Source organism: Eschscholzia californica, unplaced genomic scaffold, assembly GCF_041429995.1.
Source record: "Eschscholzia californica isolate CP2 unplaced genomic scaffold, dmEscCali1.0.p SCAF_1, whole genome shotgun sequence".
NCBI classification, from domain to species: Eukaryota; Viridiplantae; Streptophyta; class Magnoliopsida; order Ranunculales; family Papaveraceae; genus Eschscholzia; species Eschscholzia californica.
In genome coordinates this window covers 55,998,797-56,018,997 of record NW_028238198.1, presented here as the reverse complement: position 1 = coordinate 56,018,997, position 20,201 = coordinate 55,998,797, and the positions used below count along the sequence as shown (strand labels likewise).

The window sequence follows — 20,201 nt, the reverse complement described above, 5'->3', positions numbered from 1 at the left end:
AAGATTTTCTAAAAATATTTTATAGAACTTACCTAAATTTTTTTATATTCTCTAACTTATTTTTAAATAAGATGCAAATCCTTAATAAGAATATAAAAAATTCTTCTTACCTAAATTATTTTTAGAATAGATTTTCTAAACTTATATAAGATAGAAATCCTTAATAAGAATATAAATATTTTTTCTTAGAACTTGGCTAAATTTAATTTTTAGATAAGATCATGTAAAGCTTATCAAAAATTTCTTCTCTAACTTAATTTTCTTTTATATTTCCTAATTAAGATATAAATCCTTAATAGGAATAGAAATATTTAAAACAGGAAATTGGGTCGGAGGCCCAATTTCATGTTTTTTTTTGCCAAAAAGACAAGTTATCTTTTTGCCCTTTTAGGCCGCATATATAGTTTGGAAATAGGCTTGAAGGACAATTCTAAAAACACTCCCATTTCTAATGCCGAAATTGCCCTTGGAATCTTAGCTTGCGAAGCTTTGCAAACTGGTTTGCAGTGCTTTGCAATCTGGTTTACAGAGCTTTGCAAACTGGTTTGCACTGGTTTGCAATCTGATTTACAGAGCTTTGCAAACTGGTTTACAGAGCTTTGCAATCCCGTTTGCATTGCTTTGCAATCTGGTTTGCCTTGCAATGACTTTGCACACACTTTGCAATCTGGTTTGTAGAGCTTTGCAATCCCGTTTGCATTGCTTTGCAATCTGGTTTGTCTTGCAATGACTTTGCACACACTTTGCAAACAGGTTTACAGAGCTTTGCAATCCCGTTTGCATTGCTTTGCAATCTGGTTTGCCTTGCAATGACTTTGCACACACTTTGCAAACTGGTTTACAGAGCTTTGCAATCCCGTTTGCATTGCTTTGCAATCTGGTTTGCCTTGCAATGACTTTGCACACACTTTGCAATCTGGTTTGCAGAGCTTTGCAAACTAGTTTGCACTACTTTGCAATTTGATTTGTCTTGCAAAGCTTTGCAAACTGGTTTGCAATCTTGTTTGCAAACTGGTTTGCAATCTGGTTTGCAATAAGGTCAGTTTCGTCTTTTCCCTATATTAGATTATTTACAAAAATGCCATAGGGAGCTGAAGCCTATAAAAAGTTGATAAATCCTTTTTAACCAAAACTCAAATTTTTTAGGGAGTTTTGGCCAAATTTCCCTATTTAAAAAAGGGAAGGAAAACGAAAAAGAAAAAGGAAAAAAAAATTGTCGGGCTTAACCTGGCCTTTTACCGGGACGGGCCTAGCCTGTCAGGTCCAGAATAAAGGCCCAGATCGGATCCAGAACAGAACCCGGGTTGACCTGTTTCCGTAGGGGCCGCGCCGGCCCGGCCTCATCACTAGCCAAAGTGCCTCCATCTCAAGTTGAGGCTCTTTTGATATAACAACTCTTCAACCTATAGATGTTACATGTTAGCCAGTAAAAAAAAAAAAACAATGATCATTCTTCATGTCATCTACACGTAAAAACCCACACAATCGGAGCCAATACCAACAAAACTACATACCAAATTGTAGAGATATTTGCTGCCAAAGTGCATGCAATAAATACTACAGCTGTGAAAAGCTATAATTGTTGACTCGATTATTTCTAGCTGAATGTTAACTAGGTATCAGATAAATGAAAAACAAGGATGATATTCTGCCCGATCCTAAGGCACCGATAGTCCCGACCTGCTTAGGTGGACAGGCGGGGAGATAAATGAGATTTATTTCTCTCTAAATTCTACTCGTCCACCTAAGCTAGTCGTGTTGCCAACCCAAGGGTTGGGCAAAATACCATTTTTCAAATGAAAAGTACAAATTTCCTAATAAGTTGAGTCTGAATGAGATTATCAAAATATTTACACAAATCTTGCCCCTCTAAAACATGCTCAAAATACTGCATGTACAACTTCAACATTGATTCTGGTCTCTTCCTGGTTGATTTCACAGACACCACGGAATTGAGAGAGAAGCTTGTACAACATTCTTGCTTTCTGTTGCTGCTGCTATTCATGAGCTTTTTCTGCTTCAAAGCACCAAAGAATTCTCGGGACTTGGACCAAAAAGTATCCACTGCAAAATAAACAACAAATATTGATATATAGAAGGAAACACAAAAAGCTCCAAGAGGAAACACTATAAGAGTTTCAAATAGAAGAATTTGGTTCATAAAAGTTTTACAGCCAAAAAAGACCCTTTTGCAGTATGACAAAAGAATCTATTTAAGTAGTTTTACCTTTGAGAGTTTGCAAGAAGAGACAGGACTAGGATTTGTTCAGCAATCTCTCGAACCATTTTACTCTAATAGAAGGATAACCATTTCCGGGGTTAGCCCGACCACGGTGTGCAGAACCGTTCCTCAAAAGACACTTTCTTGACTTCTTCGGACGATAGAAGAAGTCTCCTGTGCCTAAAACATAAGCAACCTGCGAAGGACTTCTAAGTTACTTATAGAGAAGACAAAGTAATTCTCACAAAGTTAAATTTCAGTTGTTCAATACGATAGAATCGAGCAGCAAACTACCTTTGACGAATTACAAGCTATCTTGCACTCGAGACCATTCATTAATTGAACTCCCTCCATGGCATTGGCTTCTACAGAATAATCATCTTCAGGTGCAAGATCTCTTCGGTTTCTACAAACAGTAAGTATTAGTAGAAATCGCAACAACCCATTAACGGATATAAGGCATAGATATTAAGCTAATAGTATCTCTACCTCTTAAGGAATAGACCATTCACCTCTTTCCTCACAGGAAATAAGAGGAAGTCGTTCTGCAGATAAGCTGCAAAGTTAGGCTCCATCGAAACAGCCGTGGCTTCCGTTTTTTCGGGCCCATACTGCACCAGCTGGATCGATAAGCGTGTTGGGTTCGATGACTGCAAAAAATTATATTAATTAATAGTGGTAAACTATGCTCTGCCATTTTAAATTTTGTATCAGGTGCATATCATAAAAGGAGGGAGTAGTCGACCAACTCACACATTCAAATCGATAGATGTTATCGTCATGAAGAACACGAGCATTATCATGATAAAACAAGTCCACAAATTTCTCAGGTTTTCTTGAATTTTCATATGCATGTAGTTGAAGAAGCTTGTTGTCAATGTCTTCAGATATAATAGTTTGAAGCTGAGGAAAACACCATAAATAAGAATCTTGGACTAGCCCAACCAATGACCAACTTAAAACGAAAAAGGTAAAAGGAGGGGCGAAGAAACGAAATGTACCTGCTTGACTAGTTTAAATATCAACTTGTCTAATGTGAAAAGAATATATGATTGAGTTCCAATAATAGCACGGCAATCATCCTCAAACTTTGCATTATCAGAAGAACCATCAAGTAGTTGGTAAAGTGCACCAATAAATCTGAACGTCATAACAGATACTACGTCAGTATATATTCAATATTTTACAGCCAGGAATTACAGATATGAACCTCAATTACCTGGCATAGAGATCAGGTGGGTTTGTATCCTTCAGAACCTTCCATTTGCAATCAATGGCTGAGGAATTAATTTTTGCTGACAATAATCTTTCATACAATATCTGCCAAAAATATAAAACGGAAACAAAATTAGTATAATAACACAAACAAAATTAGTATAATAACACATGCAAGTTTGCATTATTTTTCTTTGAAGAAAAGAGGAAAGTGCTTACACGATGAAGCCTAAAAAGCACATAGAAAGAGTCATTTCCATAGAATATCCGAGACTCAGTGCTTTCTACTCTGCTGTGTGTTGATGAAGGAACATATTTTGTTAGAGGTTTCAGTTTGAATAGAAACTGTTCTGGAAATGGCAGCGACAACCCCTCTCCTTCAGCATCATGTGAATCAGCCACTACCCCTTCAGCCTCACCTTCACTTTCCATCTTAGCATTATTGCCCACATTTTCCTCTTCCTCATTATCCTCACCATCACCAGATTCGCTCCCTGAAACACCTTCACCAGCCTCAGAAACATTCTCACTGTCTTCTATTGACCTCTGTTGACTTTCCTCTCCTTCATCGTCTGCATCATTTTCACCTCCTGCCTCCACACAACCATTACCTTCTTCTGCATTTCTCACTGGTAATTGTCTGTCTCGAACACTGTCCATTGTTTTAGGTACCCCAGAATCCTCATATACAATAAAGTTATCCTCTTCAAAATCTCCATTTGGTGATAGCTCGCCCTCTTCTCTTTCTAATTTAGGGTGACCAGTAGAATCATCATGATAACTATGACCTTTGGTGCTCTCCAAAATTGCTGCATTTATTACTCTCATTGGCTTTATACTTTTATCCACCTATACCACGTGAAAGAAACGCAGCTCCAAGAGTAAGAACTACAAGAAATCCATACAGAATATTTACACAAAATCCCTAAGCGAAACTTGTCATTACAAGAAGCAAAACTTGCGCTGACTGGCCAGGAAGTAGTCTGGGTCCGTTGTTAGTCAATACACTTGTGAGTTATACATCTGACTAACAAATTATCTTAAAGTAAAGTGCACAAATTCGAAAAATTGAAAACGCATTACAGAAGACTATGTTGGACAGTTGGTCATTTAACTCTGCCTACCCAAAGGATCAAGTTCTAAGACCACGTCAAAGTTATACGCCGAAGTTTCTTAGACCCAAAGGAACCTTGTATTTGCATTTGGCAGTATTCTCATGAGTATGTGGATTTAATTCGTAAACAGTTAACACCCACTGAATTAACAATCAGTAGATCAGTGAAGGTGGGAAATTTAAGATATCAAACAGTAGAAATTGATACCTCTGGCGAAGTAAAAGCATCGGTGATAAGTCTACTTTCTTGCCTGTCATCCAAAGCAGTGGGACCAGATTCATCAGGACTGCCTCTAAGCCCTAGACACAAAAGAAAAATGTTCAGTATGCCAGTCATGGAGATTCAAAAATCACAAACTAGGTAAGTGAACTTAAGGCAGCAAAGCAGCACAGTAACCTGATGTAATTTCCATGTTGCACCTATCATGACTTTGTTCTGCTCTAATAGCAATTGAGGCATTAGAATCAGTAATCATTGGATTAGACTTGAATTCACCGGTACTCTGACCTTGGTTGAGATCATCTCCTTTAACTGTCACTGTGTACTGATTTACCAACCTAGCCCCACTATGGGAACCTTGTTCGGATAAAATATTGCCATCCCCATTGATAGGAAGAATAAGTTGCTTGGAGGTAGTTATGACAGTGTCAGCTCTTAGACTACATTCATTTTCTGCTGTACTTACTACACCATTTTCCGAAACATGGTTCTTGTTCTTCAAAACATATTCCTGCGGGCGAGGAGGAACCCCCAGCATGGGCTCCAAAAGAGTTGTCCAAACCCATAAAACCTTATCCAACTGATCCGTCGAAGTGCAAACCTCACCACAGGAATATTTGATGAGCTGATACAAGTCTTCATGAACAGATGGATCAGAGTATTCAAACTCCAAATTCGGAAATATAGGTAGTCGGTTCCCAGCAGCAATCGAGACAAGTGCATCATGCTCCTTACACATCCGCTCATTGATTTCTTTGACCTCCAACAATAAAGCTGAGTAAGAATGTGAAAAAAAACAAGTGAGAAGAATAGATTAGCCAGAAAAAGATAAACAGAAAAAGGAAACAGATGACCTGGACTGACATGACTAAATTTCATACAGCCTACATACATACACAGTCAAAGCCATGTTTAAAAGTTCAATGAACATACTTGGGATTAGACACATGTCTCTAGCCAAAAAGTTTAATCAGGTTCATACAAATACGTAAACGGTTTACTGTGTTAATGAACAACAACTAGAAGTGATAAGAAGCCCAAAATAATGGTCCAGTTCTTCATACAAGATGTAGGTACTCACTTTAGTGTCAACAGTATCTGCTTTTACATTAGTTTAACAAATAAATGCTGATTTAAAGAAAATATACAATTAGCGCAAGAATGCTCTTGCCAAACATCCAGCAAGAAAAATGTAAAAAGAAAGAACTCCAGAGAGAATTAGCTACACTGTAAGAAGTAAACAACAACATAAACAGCAACGGGACTAACACAGAAATACCTAAGTAGGAAATGTTTCATATACCTTTTGTGCTCAAGCTCTTTATGTCCTGCTGTTTGAAATAGAAGCTACGATGATCAAGTGATTTATGATAGTTCCTCGCATAAATTTCAGCCCAGACCTTATTAAAATCTGAACGACACTTTGACCATTCCTCCTGTTTCTGCTTCAGACGACATAGTATAACAGGCAATGTATTGGCCGCATTCTTGCGTAACACATCGATCACATCCAAGCCATGGTCACCATATATACGCTCAATGCACCTCAGGTTTATTTCTTTGAAGGAGAAACGGCCACAAGAACATTAAACAAAAACCATACATCATACAAGTTTTAACAGCAGAAGTTTATGAATAGACTAACGTGTACCATTATTCCATACACATACCTGTAAAGTAATCCTCAAGAGGACCATCTAAACTGATTGCGCCATCATCGATCATTTCGAGCAAATCCTCTACTCGATTTGCCGTCGCATTGACTGACTCTAATAACATGTCCATTTCAAATCTGAATCATATATGAATTAGCAAGTCATTAATTGGGCAATGAGTCTCTCATGAAAAATAAAACCTCACAACAACCATTTCATAACCAATTATCTGGAGGAAGGTGACATTTCCTCTTTTCTGCTTCTATGAACGAGCAAGTAGCACTTAACTCTATGTTTAATTTAGTTTGCTTGTTTTGTCATTTTCATGTCCGTTGATAACTTTGGCTAAAGGCTAACGGCTAAATAAAGAAGGCATTTAGCTTGCAACATCAGATTAAGCTTCTACGAACCTGATTAGACTTTCGGCTGTTACATAGACTTTTGAGACTATAAAAAGTACCTACACTTTGTTGCAAGGTAAAAGAGTTGAAGAGGCTCCTACGATTTTACTCTTATAGAGAAAATAGAGCCTAGCATGATTAATTTCTTCAATGCTTCTAACTTTTTAAATCTTAAACAAACATTATAGAAATGACATGAAATATATCTACATTTTTAGTACGATTCAGACCTGCAAACATGAAATAATACAACCTAAAAGCTAGAAACATCAGATTAAGCTTATAGCGAAACGTACCCTACTATATCTAAACTCGTCAAGCTATTTAAGGGAGAAACAGACAGAATACTGGCTAATTGACATGTAGAATGTATTAAAAAAACATACACGACAGAATCCAGATCAATGTTCTGTATAATTTTAATTACCTATCATCTTCACATTTAAACAGGCTTTCCTCGTATTGGTTTTTGCGCATGTGTTTAAAAGAGTAATCCTCACTTCCTGAAGTCACTGATACCCAATGATTGTTCAAAACTTCATCACCAAGTTTACTCCTCTGGCCAGCTGAAGGTATGGCGTACTGCAATCCATTAGATAAGGAAGTTTCAGATGTAATAAAAAACTCAAAACAGCTGGAGAAAATGGAAATTTATATAGTCGAAAAGTTAAAATCAATGATGAAGCACTATTTACGTTGGTCGGCAGAAGGCGATAACTCGGAGTACAGCGTTCACAGTTAGATAGGTCAAGCTCTGATATGGGCTTAGCCAAATACTTATCCTGGCTCTGAGTAAGAACCTTATGACCAGCTGATGCTACATTTTTCTCAATCATATCCCTTTCTCTATCCCTCTCCCTTCCCCGCTCTTTGAATTTATCCCTCTCGTCCCTCTCATGCTCGCGTAAGGAGTCCCTCTCCCTGTCATTTCTCCCAAATCTTTCCCTTTCTTTAGTCCTTTCTTCTACCTTCACTGGTCTGGGTAAGCGTCGTTCACTTCGTAAGGATTCTACATTTAACCAAGAGATCAATAAAGTTACAAACTACAAACATCCACACATACAAAAGCTTTATAGTATTTGGCTGCTCTAGTTTAAATAAATAACCACGATCCAGAATTATTAACCAAATTGATGTCCCTTAATAAGGAAATACTTGCAAAGTAAAAACATGGAAGCGCGAACAAGAAGAAGGCGTTTACTTTCTACATACCTTTAATTCTCCTATCAACTTCTGCAAGGAATCCATCTGCAGAGAATACCAAGTTAGAATCAACAAATAGATAAAAGCTTTAAGTTCCGGACACATACCATTCGTCTCACAACGTGACCAAAATTCATTGAATCCTTCAATAAGATCTGAATCTTCAAATAAACCAGCCATCTGAAAAAAAAAGCAACAAATTCTGTAAATAGCATGGAATAAACAGCCCTGGAAGAGATTTATACTATAACTCTCCAGACACGATAAAAAGGTACAAGATAAATTGGGATGCTTATGTAAATTCAAGACTCGTCCAAATTAATGGGTAAGCTAAACTACCACAGTGTACATTACAAAGAACAAAAAGAAAACGATAAGGTAATGTAATTGTCATATGAAACAACTTAACAACTGAAAGCAACAAAAGTAATCATCAAATAAAAGAAAAGAAGTTCAGTTGCATTTAAAATTTTTGAATAAAGCTTCCAGAGGGAATTACTCCTACCAAGGATTGCAACTGGGATCCATCGATAATTTCTTTGTTGAACATGTCCAGGAATTTAATGAATGTCTGGTAATCAGCATAGTTGTGATCCTTCACTTTCTCCCAGAACATGTATGCATCTGCTATTATATTATAAAGAATTAGACTTCTATAGAAACATAAACATCTGGAATAACAACATAATCAGTAGTGGACAGATAGGGGTACATAAGATTCAAGATTTATGATCTCTATACTTCACTAAGCATGCTGGTTCTGAGGGCTCTCTTTTCAATTGATTCTTTTAATTGAAAGAAGACGAGATTGAATGTATGTCATAATTCTGACAGTGTTCCCCACCTTGGGATAACGGTTCAGCATTATCTTCAACCCTGCTGGAAAGTTTTCGTTTATAAGCTAAACGCTGCCCATTGCTGAAGACCCTATTGTTGCCACGCGACATATCCTTATCATGACGATCACGATCTCTTCTCTCATGATCTTCCTTTCTCTCTTTTTCCTTTTCCGCACGTCTACGCTGCTCCTTGTCCACTTTCCCCAGTGCTCTATTATGGTCTGGATCAGGACGGTCCACACTGATATCACGCTTGACATGATGGGTCAATGTCCTCTCCATCTGGTAATATTGCACATACACAAATCATTAACTTGAGGAATCAGAAAACATTCACAAACTCTGGAAAGAAACAAATGGAAGACAACTTTTCAATTTTTATTATGACACAATGGACTAAGAGTTACAACAGTATGTCAGACACAATAACTAACTAATGACTTTGTTTTTCTTGAGGCCTTTTGCAAATGATTTGTTAATTTAGCATCTATTTTGATATGCCTAACATACATAATCATATTTGTTAATATCTATCCAACTTAGGGTTCTATTTTTTAACACACGAGATAATACAACACACTATACAAATATCTAGAACATGGGTCCTGATATCAGATGCTGTACATGTTCAAAACTATGAATGTCTGACCTTGTTCATGTGCAATTGCCTTGAAGCAGTAACAGTAGAGCTTCTCTCATCTCTCCGTGGAAGAGATGACATTTTTCCTGGGGGAGCATGTTGTGTTGGGTCTGTCTCTGGAAGGAAGTGAATAAACTCTTTAAGCAAGTCTGGGTGATGGTGAAAAAGATCAGCTACCTACAAAGAAATAACATGGTTAAGGTTCAAGAAAATGATAACTGTAGAATGTCCGCCACGGAAAATCTGTAATTCAGATTAACGTGATAGAAACAAGAAGGGTATTCTATTATGCAAAAGTACAAGAGAACATACCTCGGCATAAACCTCTGTAATAGACTTATTATCTTTCCGGTACATATTCAATATCTCTAGAAATTGTTTGTAGACACGATCGTCGTCTAGGAAGGTTGTCTGTAAATAGATAACCAGTTACCTGTGAGAGTCCACAGGACGATCAACTCAGAATCAACTATGACTAAATAATTTTACCTTTATTTTATTTACAAAATTGACGGCTTCATTGAATTCCACAGGCTTCTTTTGGTGAGGCTCATCAGAATCAAGAGGTAGAGTGATCTCATAACCCTTGGGCAAGAAAGTATTAAAACCCAAAATAAGGTTGCGGTGACCACGGAACAATTCCTTTACCCTAGCAATAACTCCTGCTGTATTAATTCTGAAAGCAATATCAAACCAGGAAAAGATGAATCCTTTATTTAGTGTCCATCTATACAAGAACATAACAAGTAAACTAAAACAAAGATAGTGATGATCAAACCTTTGAGCCTTAAAATTTTTCATGACATCAAGGAACTCATCATATTTGTCTGGCTTATCCTGAAACATTTCTTTTACGTCTTTGAGATAGGCCATGGCATCACCAGTTGTCAGTGAATGTGTACCCCCAGCACCTCCTCCAGAGCTTTATTGCGCAAAAAGGTAGTATAAAACATCATTAAATTTTAAAACATAGATTAACATATAGGTGAGAAAAATTAGGTTCAGATGAAATAACCTGAAAAAAGAATGCTAAAACACAAAATCGTTCTCTTTTATATATTAGATAAGAGAAATATGGAAAACATATATCAGAATGAATAAGGTGGAACCCTAACTCAAAAAAATCCCAAAAAAAAAGTTAAACAGGGGAAGAGCAAAATCAAGTATAACATATAATCCCACGACAAAACTAGCAAACGAAGAACAAATTAGATAACCGGTCTTCTATCGAAAAATGATTTCAAGTACAGTCGAAGACATTTATGATTAACCATTTTCATGTCTGATTATCCCCAAATTAAAAAATAGAGATAGAAAGAGAAACACTTACTGCTCGGATACTGGGCGTTTATGGTGAGAACTCCTGGAATCATCATCCCTATACCTTTTCATGGCCGCAAGAACTCGTCTGAAATATCAAAGACCAAAAAAATTCAATTTTTACCCACAAAAAATCAAATTACATGCAAACTGTTCAAAATCCAACTCTTTCATTACAGATAATCAAACAAAAGACTACTACAGATTCAATCCAGGCTACTAAAATAAAATCGCAGATCTAACCACAAATAATCGAATTAAAATTAAACCCAACAATAAAAATACCAAAACTTTAAGTAATATTAGGTTACTTTGACCAAATCGAAAAATCGAGAACATATGTAACAGAAATCAAAACTAAAAGAACAAGTCATCAATTAAAAAGAATGAGAAAGAGATTATACAGTGATAAAATGACAAGAATGAATCAACACTGATACAAAATAAATCTCATGATGAAGGAGAGAAACTGATAATAATAAAAGGGAAGAAAGAGAAAGAGAGAGAAGAGAAAGAAAATAGAGAAAAGAGGGGAAGTATGAACCTTGCGAGGGAATCAGGTTAGTGAAGAACAAAGCTTAAACCAGACTTAAGAAGAAGAGAGAGGTTATGGTTTTTGGAATTGAGAGAGAAAATGAAGAGCCCATAATCCAAACATAAACTGGTTTTATGCCCGTTTTTTTTCTCCTTCTGATTTTGTTTCCTATTAGGTTTATTTAATTTAATTTCTAATTTTAATTATTTAATTATAATTAATATAAATAATTGAAATTTCTTGATAGATAAAAGATAATGATTCAAATTAGTCTCTGTTTAAGAGTTACACTCTCTTGTGGAGTGAGTTTGTTGTCATGTATCACCAGTTAGAAAATCATCAATAGTAAATGTATATATGCAAAGAAAATGATACAATATAACACTTGTTGGTCTATAGGCCCGGTCTTGTTAGTGTTTGAGCGGGCAGTTATCGAGCTTATCCCATCTATGATGTATCAAATGCCAAATATCACGACTTGCGTAGATCGTAGTCGTCTTCCAAAAAAAAATAAAAACAACACTTGGAAATGATTTTATAGAATGAACATTTTAGACTAGGTTACATATTATACAAAGCATTGAGCTATTTACATTTTGACATTGGAGAAAAAAAATCGTCATAACAAGATTTCTTTATATTTCAACGGATTAAAATGTGAATGATTATTTTACATAACAGGAGAAGAGAACAAATAGAAAGCTCATTATTGAAAGATTTTGAACAAAAAATTTGAATGACATTCTTCTAGAACGAAGATAAATGGGGATTTATCATTAAGACATACAGGTAATGTAGAAATTGAAATTTCTAATCTCATAAGTGAAAAATTATCACATAACAAAGAAAACATAAAAATTTGTTACGAAATTCCTAAACAAAATTTAATTATTTCTAGATTCCGTCAACCATAATGCTAGTCTTAAATGAATATTAGGAGCAATAGTATGTAGACAAATATAGAATAAGTTCATTGAAATGTTCCACAAATAAAATTTCGACCTCACGATGACGTGTGAAGTATGGTGGTGTTTCAACTATTAAAACACATAACAAATCAGACGAAGAAAACTTATGGTGTGTTTGGATGGCGGAATCATGAATCCGCGGATTCATGAGTCTTTGGGATTCATGATTCTACGGATTCATGAATCCAAGTAATATTTTTTGGCTTGTTTGGCAACTAAGAATCCTATGATTTATTATTATTTGAGTATTTTTAAACGTCTTTAGAAAAAATCTGATTTTTGAAAAAAATAATAGTTTTGAAAAAAAATAATGATTTTGTAGAAGGAAATATTTTTTTGTTGATTTTAAGTTTGAAATTTAGGTTCATTAATCCAAAATCCTAGCAAATCCTAGGGGGTGGGGTGAGATTTTGGTCCAATACAAATTTTGGAATTAGGAATCCTTAGGATTCAAGAGTCCTAGGATTCTTGGTAGCCAAACAGACCAAGGATTCATGATTCCTACCAAATTCCACTTTTGATAGGAATCCTACTTAGGAATCCTGCAACCAAACACACCATTACTGTTTAAGAGAGAAAATTTTCAATGGAAAAGTTTCATCACCCCTTAAACACAAAATTCTTAATGTAAGTTCTAAATGAGAGTTAAAATCTATGGTAGGAAAGAAATAGAATGCAAAGGGCTCTTATTTTCATATTCTTCCTGTCCTTTTTGTGGCTGGGTTTAACAAACAAATTGTCAGAGGCAAAATCAACAAGGTCGGGGTTTATAAATTTGAGGAATTTTAAATGCACTCAGCATTTTTGTTATGAACACTCGCATCAATGATTTTTTATTTTAAGTCAAAGGTGATTTAATCACTTATAAATGAAATATGGTTTCAAAAAAAAAAAAAAGGTGCGAGTGTGGTGGGTAAAAGATGGTAAGCGTACATATAATCTTCCTATAAGTTTATGCCCCCGCTCATATCCGTGTAGGTGCATTGGAATGATGCGCCTCTAGAACGGTCCCACTTTTGAATCGTACTTACCTCAACCAATTCATGCTGAGAAATCTAATTGATCACGAGACATCCAAGCAAAGATGAGGCGGCTTATACATACTTTCATATATCTTAACTACTCACCGATAGTCAAATTGGGTTTTGCATTAGAGAAGTTCCTTAAAAGAAAAAACTAAAAATCTTATGTGTCGCTCAGAATTTTTACAATTTAATGTTGCATTAGAGGTGCCCGTATTTGTTCTCTTCTTGTGAGTAAGAGCATATTCGATGAACACTCAAACTCTACAATTTTATGCATCACACGTAGAATTTGCTAGAATTTTTGTTAAAAGATGATGGAAAGTGCTACCTCAACTATAATAATTGATTTTTACAGTTTTTATTTGGAGAACTTTTTATTAGAGTATCTCTTAATGACTATTAGAGAAAAGAAAGGGGTCGCATAAGAAGATTGGGGTTGAAAACTATAAATTTTAAGACATCGATGGTGTTTTCCACTAAACAGTTAGAATAGGAAAATAGATTTGTTAGTTACAAAAAACCTCAAGATAGTTTTTCCTTTCTCAAACTACTTCGGCAAGACGTTATAAAACATATAAGCACTTTGCTTTGCCAACCTAGTTCCACAAGATGTTATAAACCACATACATGCACTGTGTTATGTCATATAAAACATATTTGATGTTCAAATCTCCATCTTTTGATTAGTCAATTTTTTTACACTATGGTTTCCAAGGAAAACAAGTTTACTAGAGGAACCTAGTGTTCTCAAGTTTGAGACTCAAACTAAACTCTGATAATAACTCAAGATTCTATTGAACGGATGTGAAAGGTGAATGTTCCTCTCTCCTGAAGTGGCTTCTGTTTCCTAATTCAATGAAAGCTCTTGTAACTGAAAAATGAGATTACAATCATGTACATGTAAAACTACTAGACAGGCTTGGAATCAAACTAAACAAAACAAAAAAGATAAACAATAAAAAAGATAGATAACAATTCAGGTTACTAGTTATAAGATTAAATGACCAAGTATTTTGCTCTCAAAACTAAGAAACGCCTCAACAGTTGGCATTCTGATTCGTACTGGTTGGATAGAGGATGCAACCGCTCAGAATCTGAAATGAATCTCTGTATATTCTCATATGATTTAGATCTCTGCCGTGATTTATCAGCAAAGCTTAATCTCATCGATCAAATTTCTGGAGGTAGAAACTTAACAATCAGTCAGTATAGATTAATTCTATTAGGGAGGGTAATGCTCAGCTTCCATCTTCATTCCGCGTAAAATACTCTTAGCTGTTTCCTTCTCCTGCAAATAATAAAGTGAAACGTAAGAAGACAAGCTTTTGAGTTTTTACAGTTTTGGAGAATTATCAAGAGTGTATCTTTTGTCCGTTCCTTCTGCGTTAGTGGGTCTATTAAAATAAATGATTTGAGTAAATATTATTCGAATCTAACTATGCGGAGAAAACAGAGACTATAGTGAACTTACTGGGCCAGTATAATCCAAGAGCCTAGTGCAGTAAACCTCTGCTTCCTCGAATCTCTTTTCAGCTCTGCAATGTGTCGCAAGAAAAAGCAAAGCTTCTACAGTGTTTGGTCCATCTCTCTCTTCATCTTCCATTCTCTGCAAATCCTTCTTATAATAAAATGCTGCTTCTTGGGATAGACCGAGTTCACTATGCAGCTTTGCTAGTTGATGAAGTGCAATTCCTTCTCTGTCATTAGTGTTTGCTGCTCTTTTATAACACTTTATAGCCTCCTCGAGCATGTGAAGTTCTTCAGTTTCATAACATTGACCCATGGCTATCCACAACCTCGAGTCAGTTGGCTGCAAATAAACTGATTTCCGGAAGTAATATAAAGCATAAAAGGGCATTCCCATCATCTCATAGGCCTGTCCTAACCCATACCAGGCCCGATAATCACATGGATTTATATCCACAGCTCTCCTATAAGCATCAACAGCAGCTGGAGTATTCTTCATCTCGACATACTCGTGACCCATCAAAGTCCAAGCAGATAAATAATTCTTGTTAAGCTTTAATGCCCTTCTAAAATACATTACAGATTTTTCATGCTGGCCTTTCAAACTGTAGTAATTCCCAATAATGCAGCAAGACTCGGGACGATATTTGTCAGTCAAGAATACCCTGTGGGCAAGATAACTTAAGGCAGAGAAGGACTCTTTTGCATAGAGGACATTTGAATACATATCCATATCATCTACTCTATGTGGATCGATTCTCAAAAGTTCTTCAAATATCACTTCAACTTCTTCAAACTCCCTTAAACTATACTTCGCTTTTGCAATCTGAGCTCGAATATTATTGCTGAAACGAAAAGATCCCTGTAGATATTCGTATTTAGCTAAGGATTCGGTATGCATCCTGAGTTCTTGGTATGCACTTCCAAGGAAGAAATCTTTCATCCAGTGGTTTTTGAGACTAAGGTTGTTTAAGATATCAAAGGTGGTGCATAGGCTTTGTAGTTCTGACCAGGCACTCCAGTTCCAAGGATAGCTATTCACTGATTCTACAAGGATAGAACGGGCAAGATCCTTGCGTCCTTTTTCTTTCAACACAATACCATACAAATACAAGCCAAATGGATCAATTTTGTCATTTTTGTGCTGTGTTGCTAGCTCCCTCTCAAGAGAAACCAATTCACAGTTTATAGTGTCAGTCTTACCCAAAGTTCCATCAAGTTCTATAATTTCTTCCTCTTTACGCTTTTCACCGGCCTTGTTTTAAGCAATAAAAGAGAAAAATCTAACAAAGTTCAGATATTTTCCAAATGATGGAGCTAAATTTAGCATATCAAATTAACAAAAATAATACTGAAAGCATATTAGTTTTTTCTCGATGTTTATGAATACAACCTTATACCTTAAATAGCGTTTCATATATTGATTAGAAATACTTCCATAGTTCCATCGAACTAATAGCATTTGATCAAGCAAAGTTCAATTGCTAGAAGCCTAGAACTAATCAAGTTATGCAACATGAAAAAGCAAAACTGGTGTTCACTTTGTGATGGAAACGTGGTATAAGAGTCGGCCAAAATGATGTACTTCGAGTTCTAATGGTGGAAAACATCCATTTGGCGCACCATAGTGTTCTTTAGCTGTGAATAGTGTTTCAGAACCGTCCATCAGCGTGACACGTACCATTTGACAGCCACGTTGACACGACTAGTTCATTAACATGTTGTGGCGCGAGAACCTCCACACCACAAGACCAGAACTATTTAAGGGTCGTTCCTAATCGGTCGGAAAAGGTGGGTCAATTCCTTCCCTTAGGACCATACTTGACAGTTTCCTATCTCATAAGGCTCAGCAATCAATTATTTTGGTGTCCCATCTTAATCTACCCTATCTAACTAAATAAGATTTCTCGTAAATCTATCCCATTTTTGTTTTCTTTCTCGGGTTAACCAGACCAGAAGAGTGGCAGCCCTGAGAAGTGACGGCTCCTTGCGAACCTCTGATGTAAACATTCACATCCAAGGTTTAGGTCATAAGTAACTTCCATTCAAAACAGGATAGTACTTGTAAAGTTTGTGGTCATCCAACTCAAAACCAATTGGCAATGAGTGGATAGGACCTAGACATTATATTCTTGGTTGCTAGATACCCCTTCTCCCATGTGGGACTAGTCTCACAGTACTATCTCAAACTAAATGACATGAAGAAGTTACTAAGGAAAAAAAAAGACAGAATGTTGAGATTGAATCAAACCAGATAGAGTGCATAACATCTCAAGAAGAGAGCTTTTTTCCCAGTCTGGTCTCGAAGAGCATGAGCAGCTCTTCTATATTCTTTGCAATCAAAATAAGATTTAGCAAGTAAGTAAAAATCATTATCAACAGTATCATCTTCTTCAATAACTGGTGTTGAAACATAAGATACTCCACCAATTGGTGTACAAGGCATCTCATTTCCACCAAATCTTCTAAGAATACTTGAACTTCCTCGCTGAAATCTTGTGTTTGAAGGTGTATGCTTTGATGGATCTTGTTCGATTCCAACTAGTTGTTCCGCTGCCCTGCAAACAGTTATAGAATTACAAATCCCAGGATTCAATATCAAAATGAAGAAATAGTAATTTGAAATTCAAAATATTTCGCATCAAAATTGAAACTTTTCAATTCAAAATGGGATATATTGAGTGATTTGGGGCATTTAGGGTTTCGGGAGTTTTACCATTTCGAAGCAGTGTAAAGGCAACGATCACTGAGTTGACGAATCGCAGTCCGTAACTCGTTTCTGCAACTCTCCTTTGAACCCATCAAGGCATCAAACTTCTCCCTCCGTCTCTCTCTCTCTCTTCCACTTCAGTGGTTTACTGAAATTCTCGCGCCTTCGCCTTTTGAAAACCCAGAACCAGGGCCAACTATAATGCGCCGAGGGTGATGTGCCTGGGGGTGGGAAGTCATGGGCTACTCGAACCCCAAAACTGCCTAAAGCCCGCCCCACACCAAATTATATGAGTTTTTTTTTTTTTTTGAATAACAGCCATTTAACAATTCAAGATTACAAAGTTAGACCCAAATAAAAAAAACAACAAAACACGGGGGTTAACGAGTAATCCACTCTAACAACGAGGGCTCAAATGTAATTAATAATTAGGGGATAAAACCGACGCGGCTAAATTGTGGGCTTCTTTATTCTGAACCCTAGGGCAGTAAAGAAGCTCAATCCGACGGCCAGCTATCCTCTCGCGAATACTTTCAATCTGATCCGTTAATCTCCATGGAGAGGGATAACCGCAACGGTCGTAGGTCCGTCATTTTTTTTTTTTTTTGAGGGGAATAGAACTCATATAAATGATAACATAGTTTTACAAAGCCATAAAAGCTAAAGCAATAACCATGCGATTTAACAGAGAAGGACTAAACTGACATAATAGCCAAAACATAAGGCCTAATCCTCATTCGCAAGTAAATGCGCCACCTGATTGCAATGTCGGGGGGTATATAAAATGGTGACATGTCGAGTAGATAAACGATCTCTCAAAGCAGCAATCTCATCCGTTAAACGCCAGGGGGCCGGTAAATCAACGGTCGATAATAGATCCACCATCACTCTGCTATCGCCTTCTAGTATAAATACATGAAGCCCTAATTCGTCGGCTAGATCTATACCCAAACGAAACCCTAGAAGCTCGCTATGAAGCGGCGACTGTGGTCTGAAAGATAATCTTTTCGTCCCTAAAATCGCTCCCGACGAATCTCTTGCAACTGCAGCTCCTGATGCTCGACTCTCCTTGAAAGATCCATCACAGTTTATTTTGACTTGTCCTTCTGGTGGATGACTCCAATTTTCTGCAATATTATTATGCAAAGGAAAAGAGGAATTAAGAGAAGGAAGAACATACCTCAGTGATTCCTTTGTATTCCACCAACATCGGTGTAGATCTACTGGTTTTTGATTGAAATGCAAATCGTTTCGCATTTTCCACCACTCCCAGATGAGATAAGTGAAAATATACCATGATCTTTCTAGTTCTTTATTTTCTAAGCACTGTTTTAGGTTTGAGATTAAATCTTCACCCATATTTTGTAGATCCTCATGTCCTGTGAGAGCTATTAAATGTTTAAAGATGGGACAAGCTCCAAAAAGATGCTTTGTTGTTTCTGGTTCGTCTGAGTTACACATCAAACAGTGTTGAGGTAGTTCCTGTAATCTCTTACCTATGTTGTTTAAAGTGGGGACTCCATCGTGAATAATTTTCCAAATAAACTGTTGTATTGTCGGATTCATACCTTTTATCTTCCAAAATTTTTTCCATGGGAAGTCATTGGCTTCCTGACTTAATACTGGACGCGATCTCAGCTCCGAGTAATAAGATTTTGTATTAAATTTTCCACTCTCTGTTTTGCACCAAATAAGAGTATCTTTGCGAGATATCTGAGGTATTTGAATGTTGATTATTGCCTGCACACTAGTATAATCAAAGTATGTATTGAGAATTTCCATATTCCATACATTAGTATCCCTAATAATTAAGTCCGAGACCCAAAAGATATTAGATGGTAACTCAGCTATAATGTTAGGAATTTGATGATGAAGGTTAGGCACCCAAGGGTCTGTTTTGATTTTTATACTAGTCCCATCTCCCACTAACCAGAGAATGTTATCTCTCATGGTGTTCTTAGTTTTAAGAATCGAATGCCAAAAAGGAGACATAGAAGAAGGACTCTCTGAAGTCCAAAAGTCATCATTTTTGTAGTATTTCGACTTCAAGAGTCTGACCCAAATGGCATTAGAGTTTGATAACAATCTCCAAGTCATTTTAGCTACCAGGGCTTCATTGACTAAGTGTAAATTTCTTATACCTAGACCACCTTGATGTTTAGGGGAGCAGATGATATCCCATTTAAGAAAATGCATCTTACTATGGTCAATAGAGTGATCCCACCAGAAACTTTTTTCTGCAACTTCTAGTTGATTAATGATATGTTTTGGGAGAATTTGGTAACTAAAAGGATAAGTACAGAAAGCAGCCAAGATAGATTTGATAAGAACAGTTTTACCCGTTTGAGAGATATATTTTTGTTTCCAACCTGATAAACTCTTGTTGAATTTTTCCACTAACCATTGGTGGCTTTGAATTCTGTTTCCTGGCTTGAGGATTAATGCACCCAGATATTTGGCTTGATCGTCCATGATTGGAGCACTCAATTGAGTAACGAAAGCTGCTTTTATGTCTTCTGAAACTCCATTGCTAAAGTAAAGAGAAGACTTGTTGAAATTCACCTTCTGTCCCGAAAATTCTGCATAACTGTTCATCATGTGTAATATAGAATCTAGATTTTGATTATTAGCTTGACCAAAGATTATAAGGTCATCAACAAAAAGCAAA

The 20,201-nt window shown here is 36.4% G+C and overlaps 2 protein-coding genes across 2 annotated transcripts; both read right to left on the bottom strand.

Moving 5' to 3' along the window:
- Positions 1-1,488: 1,488 nt before the first annotated feature.
- On the bottom strand, positions 1,489-11,690 carry LOC147567732 (paired amphipathic helix protein Sin3-like 3). The gene is made up of 24 exons (XM_086654323.1): positions 11,373-11,690; positions 10,839-10,916; positions 10,287-10,430; positions 9,998-10,184; positions 9,821-9,919; positions 9,518-9,685; positions 8,874-9,150; positions 8,535-8,653; positions 8,137-8,209; positions 8,039-8,074; positions 7,522-7,835; positions 7,254-7,408; positions 6,441-6,562; positions 6,074-6,328; positions 4,948-5,544; positions 4,759-4,850; positions 3,656-4,285; positions 3,441-3,541; positions 3,223-3,361; positions 2,975-3,124; positions 2,711-2,871; positions 2,516-2,627; positions 2,228-2,417; positions 1,489-2,064 (listed from the first exon to the last, which is right to left on the bottom strand). Exons 2-23 carry the CDS (start codon positions 10,898-10,900, stop codon positions 2,256-2,258), a joined length of 4,155 nt encoding a protein of 1,384 aa, XP_086510449.1. The 5' UTR covers positions 10,901-10,916; positions 11,373-11,690; the 3' UTR covers positions 1,489-2,064; positions 2,228-2,255.
- A 2,509-nt stretch (positions 11,691-14,199) lies between these two features.
- APC8 (anaphase-promoting complex subunit 8) lies at positions 14,200-17,829 on the bottom strand. Its single transcript, XM_086654322.1, has 4 exons — positions 17,540-17,829; positions 17,075-17,381; positions 14,828-16,078; positions 14,200-14,644 (listed from the first exon to the last, which is right to left on the bottom strand). The coding sequence occupies exons 1-4, from the start codon at positions 17,623-17,625 to the stop codon at positions 14,579-14,581; spliced, it is 1,710 nt and encodes a 569-aa protein (XP_086510448.1). The 5' UTR covers positions 17,626-17,829; the 3' UTR covers positions 14,200-14,578.
- Between the last annotated feature and the right edge of the window lie 2,372 nt (positions 17,830-20,201).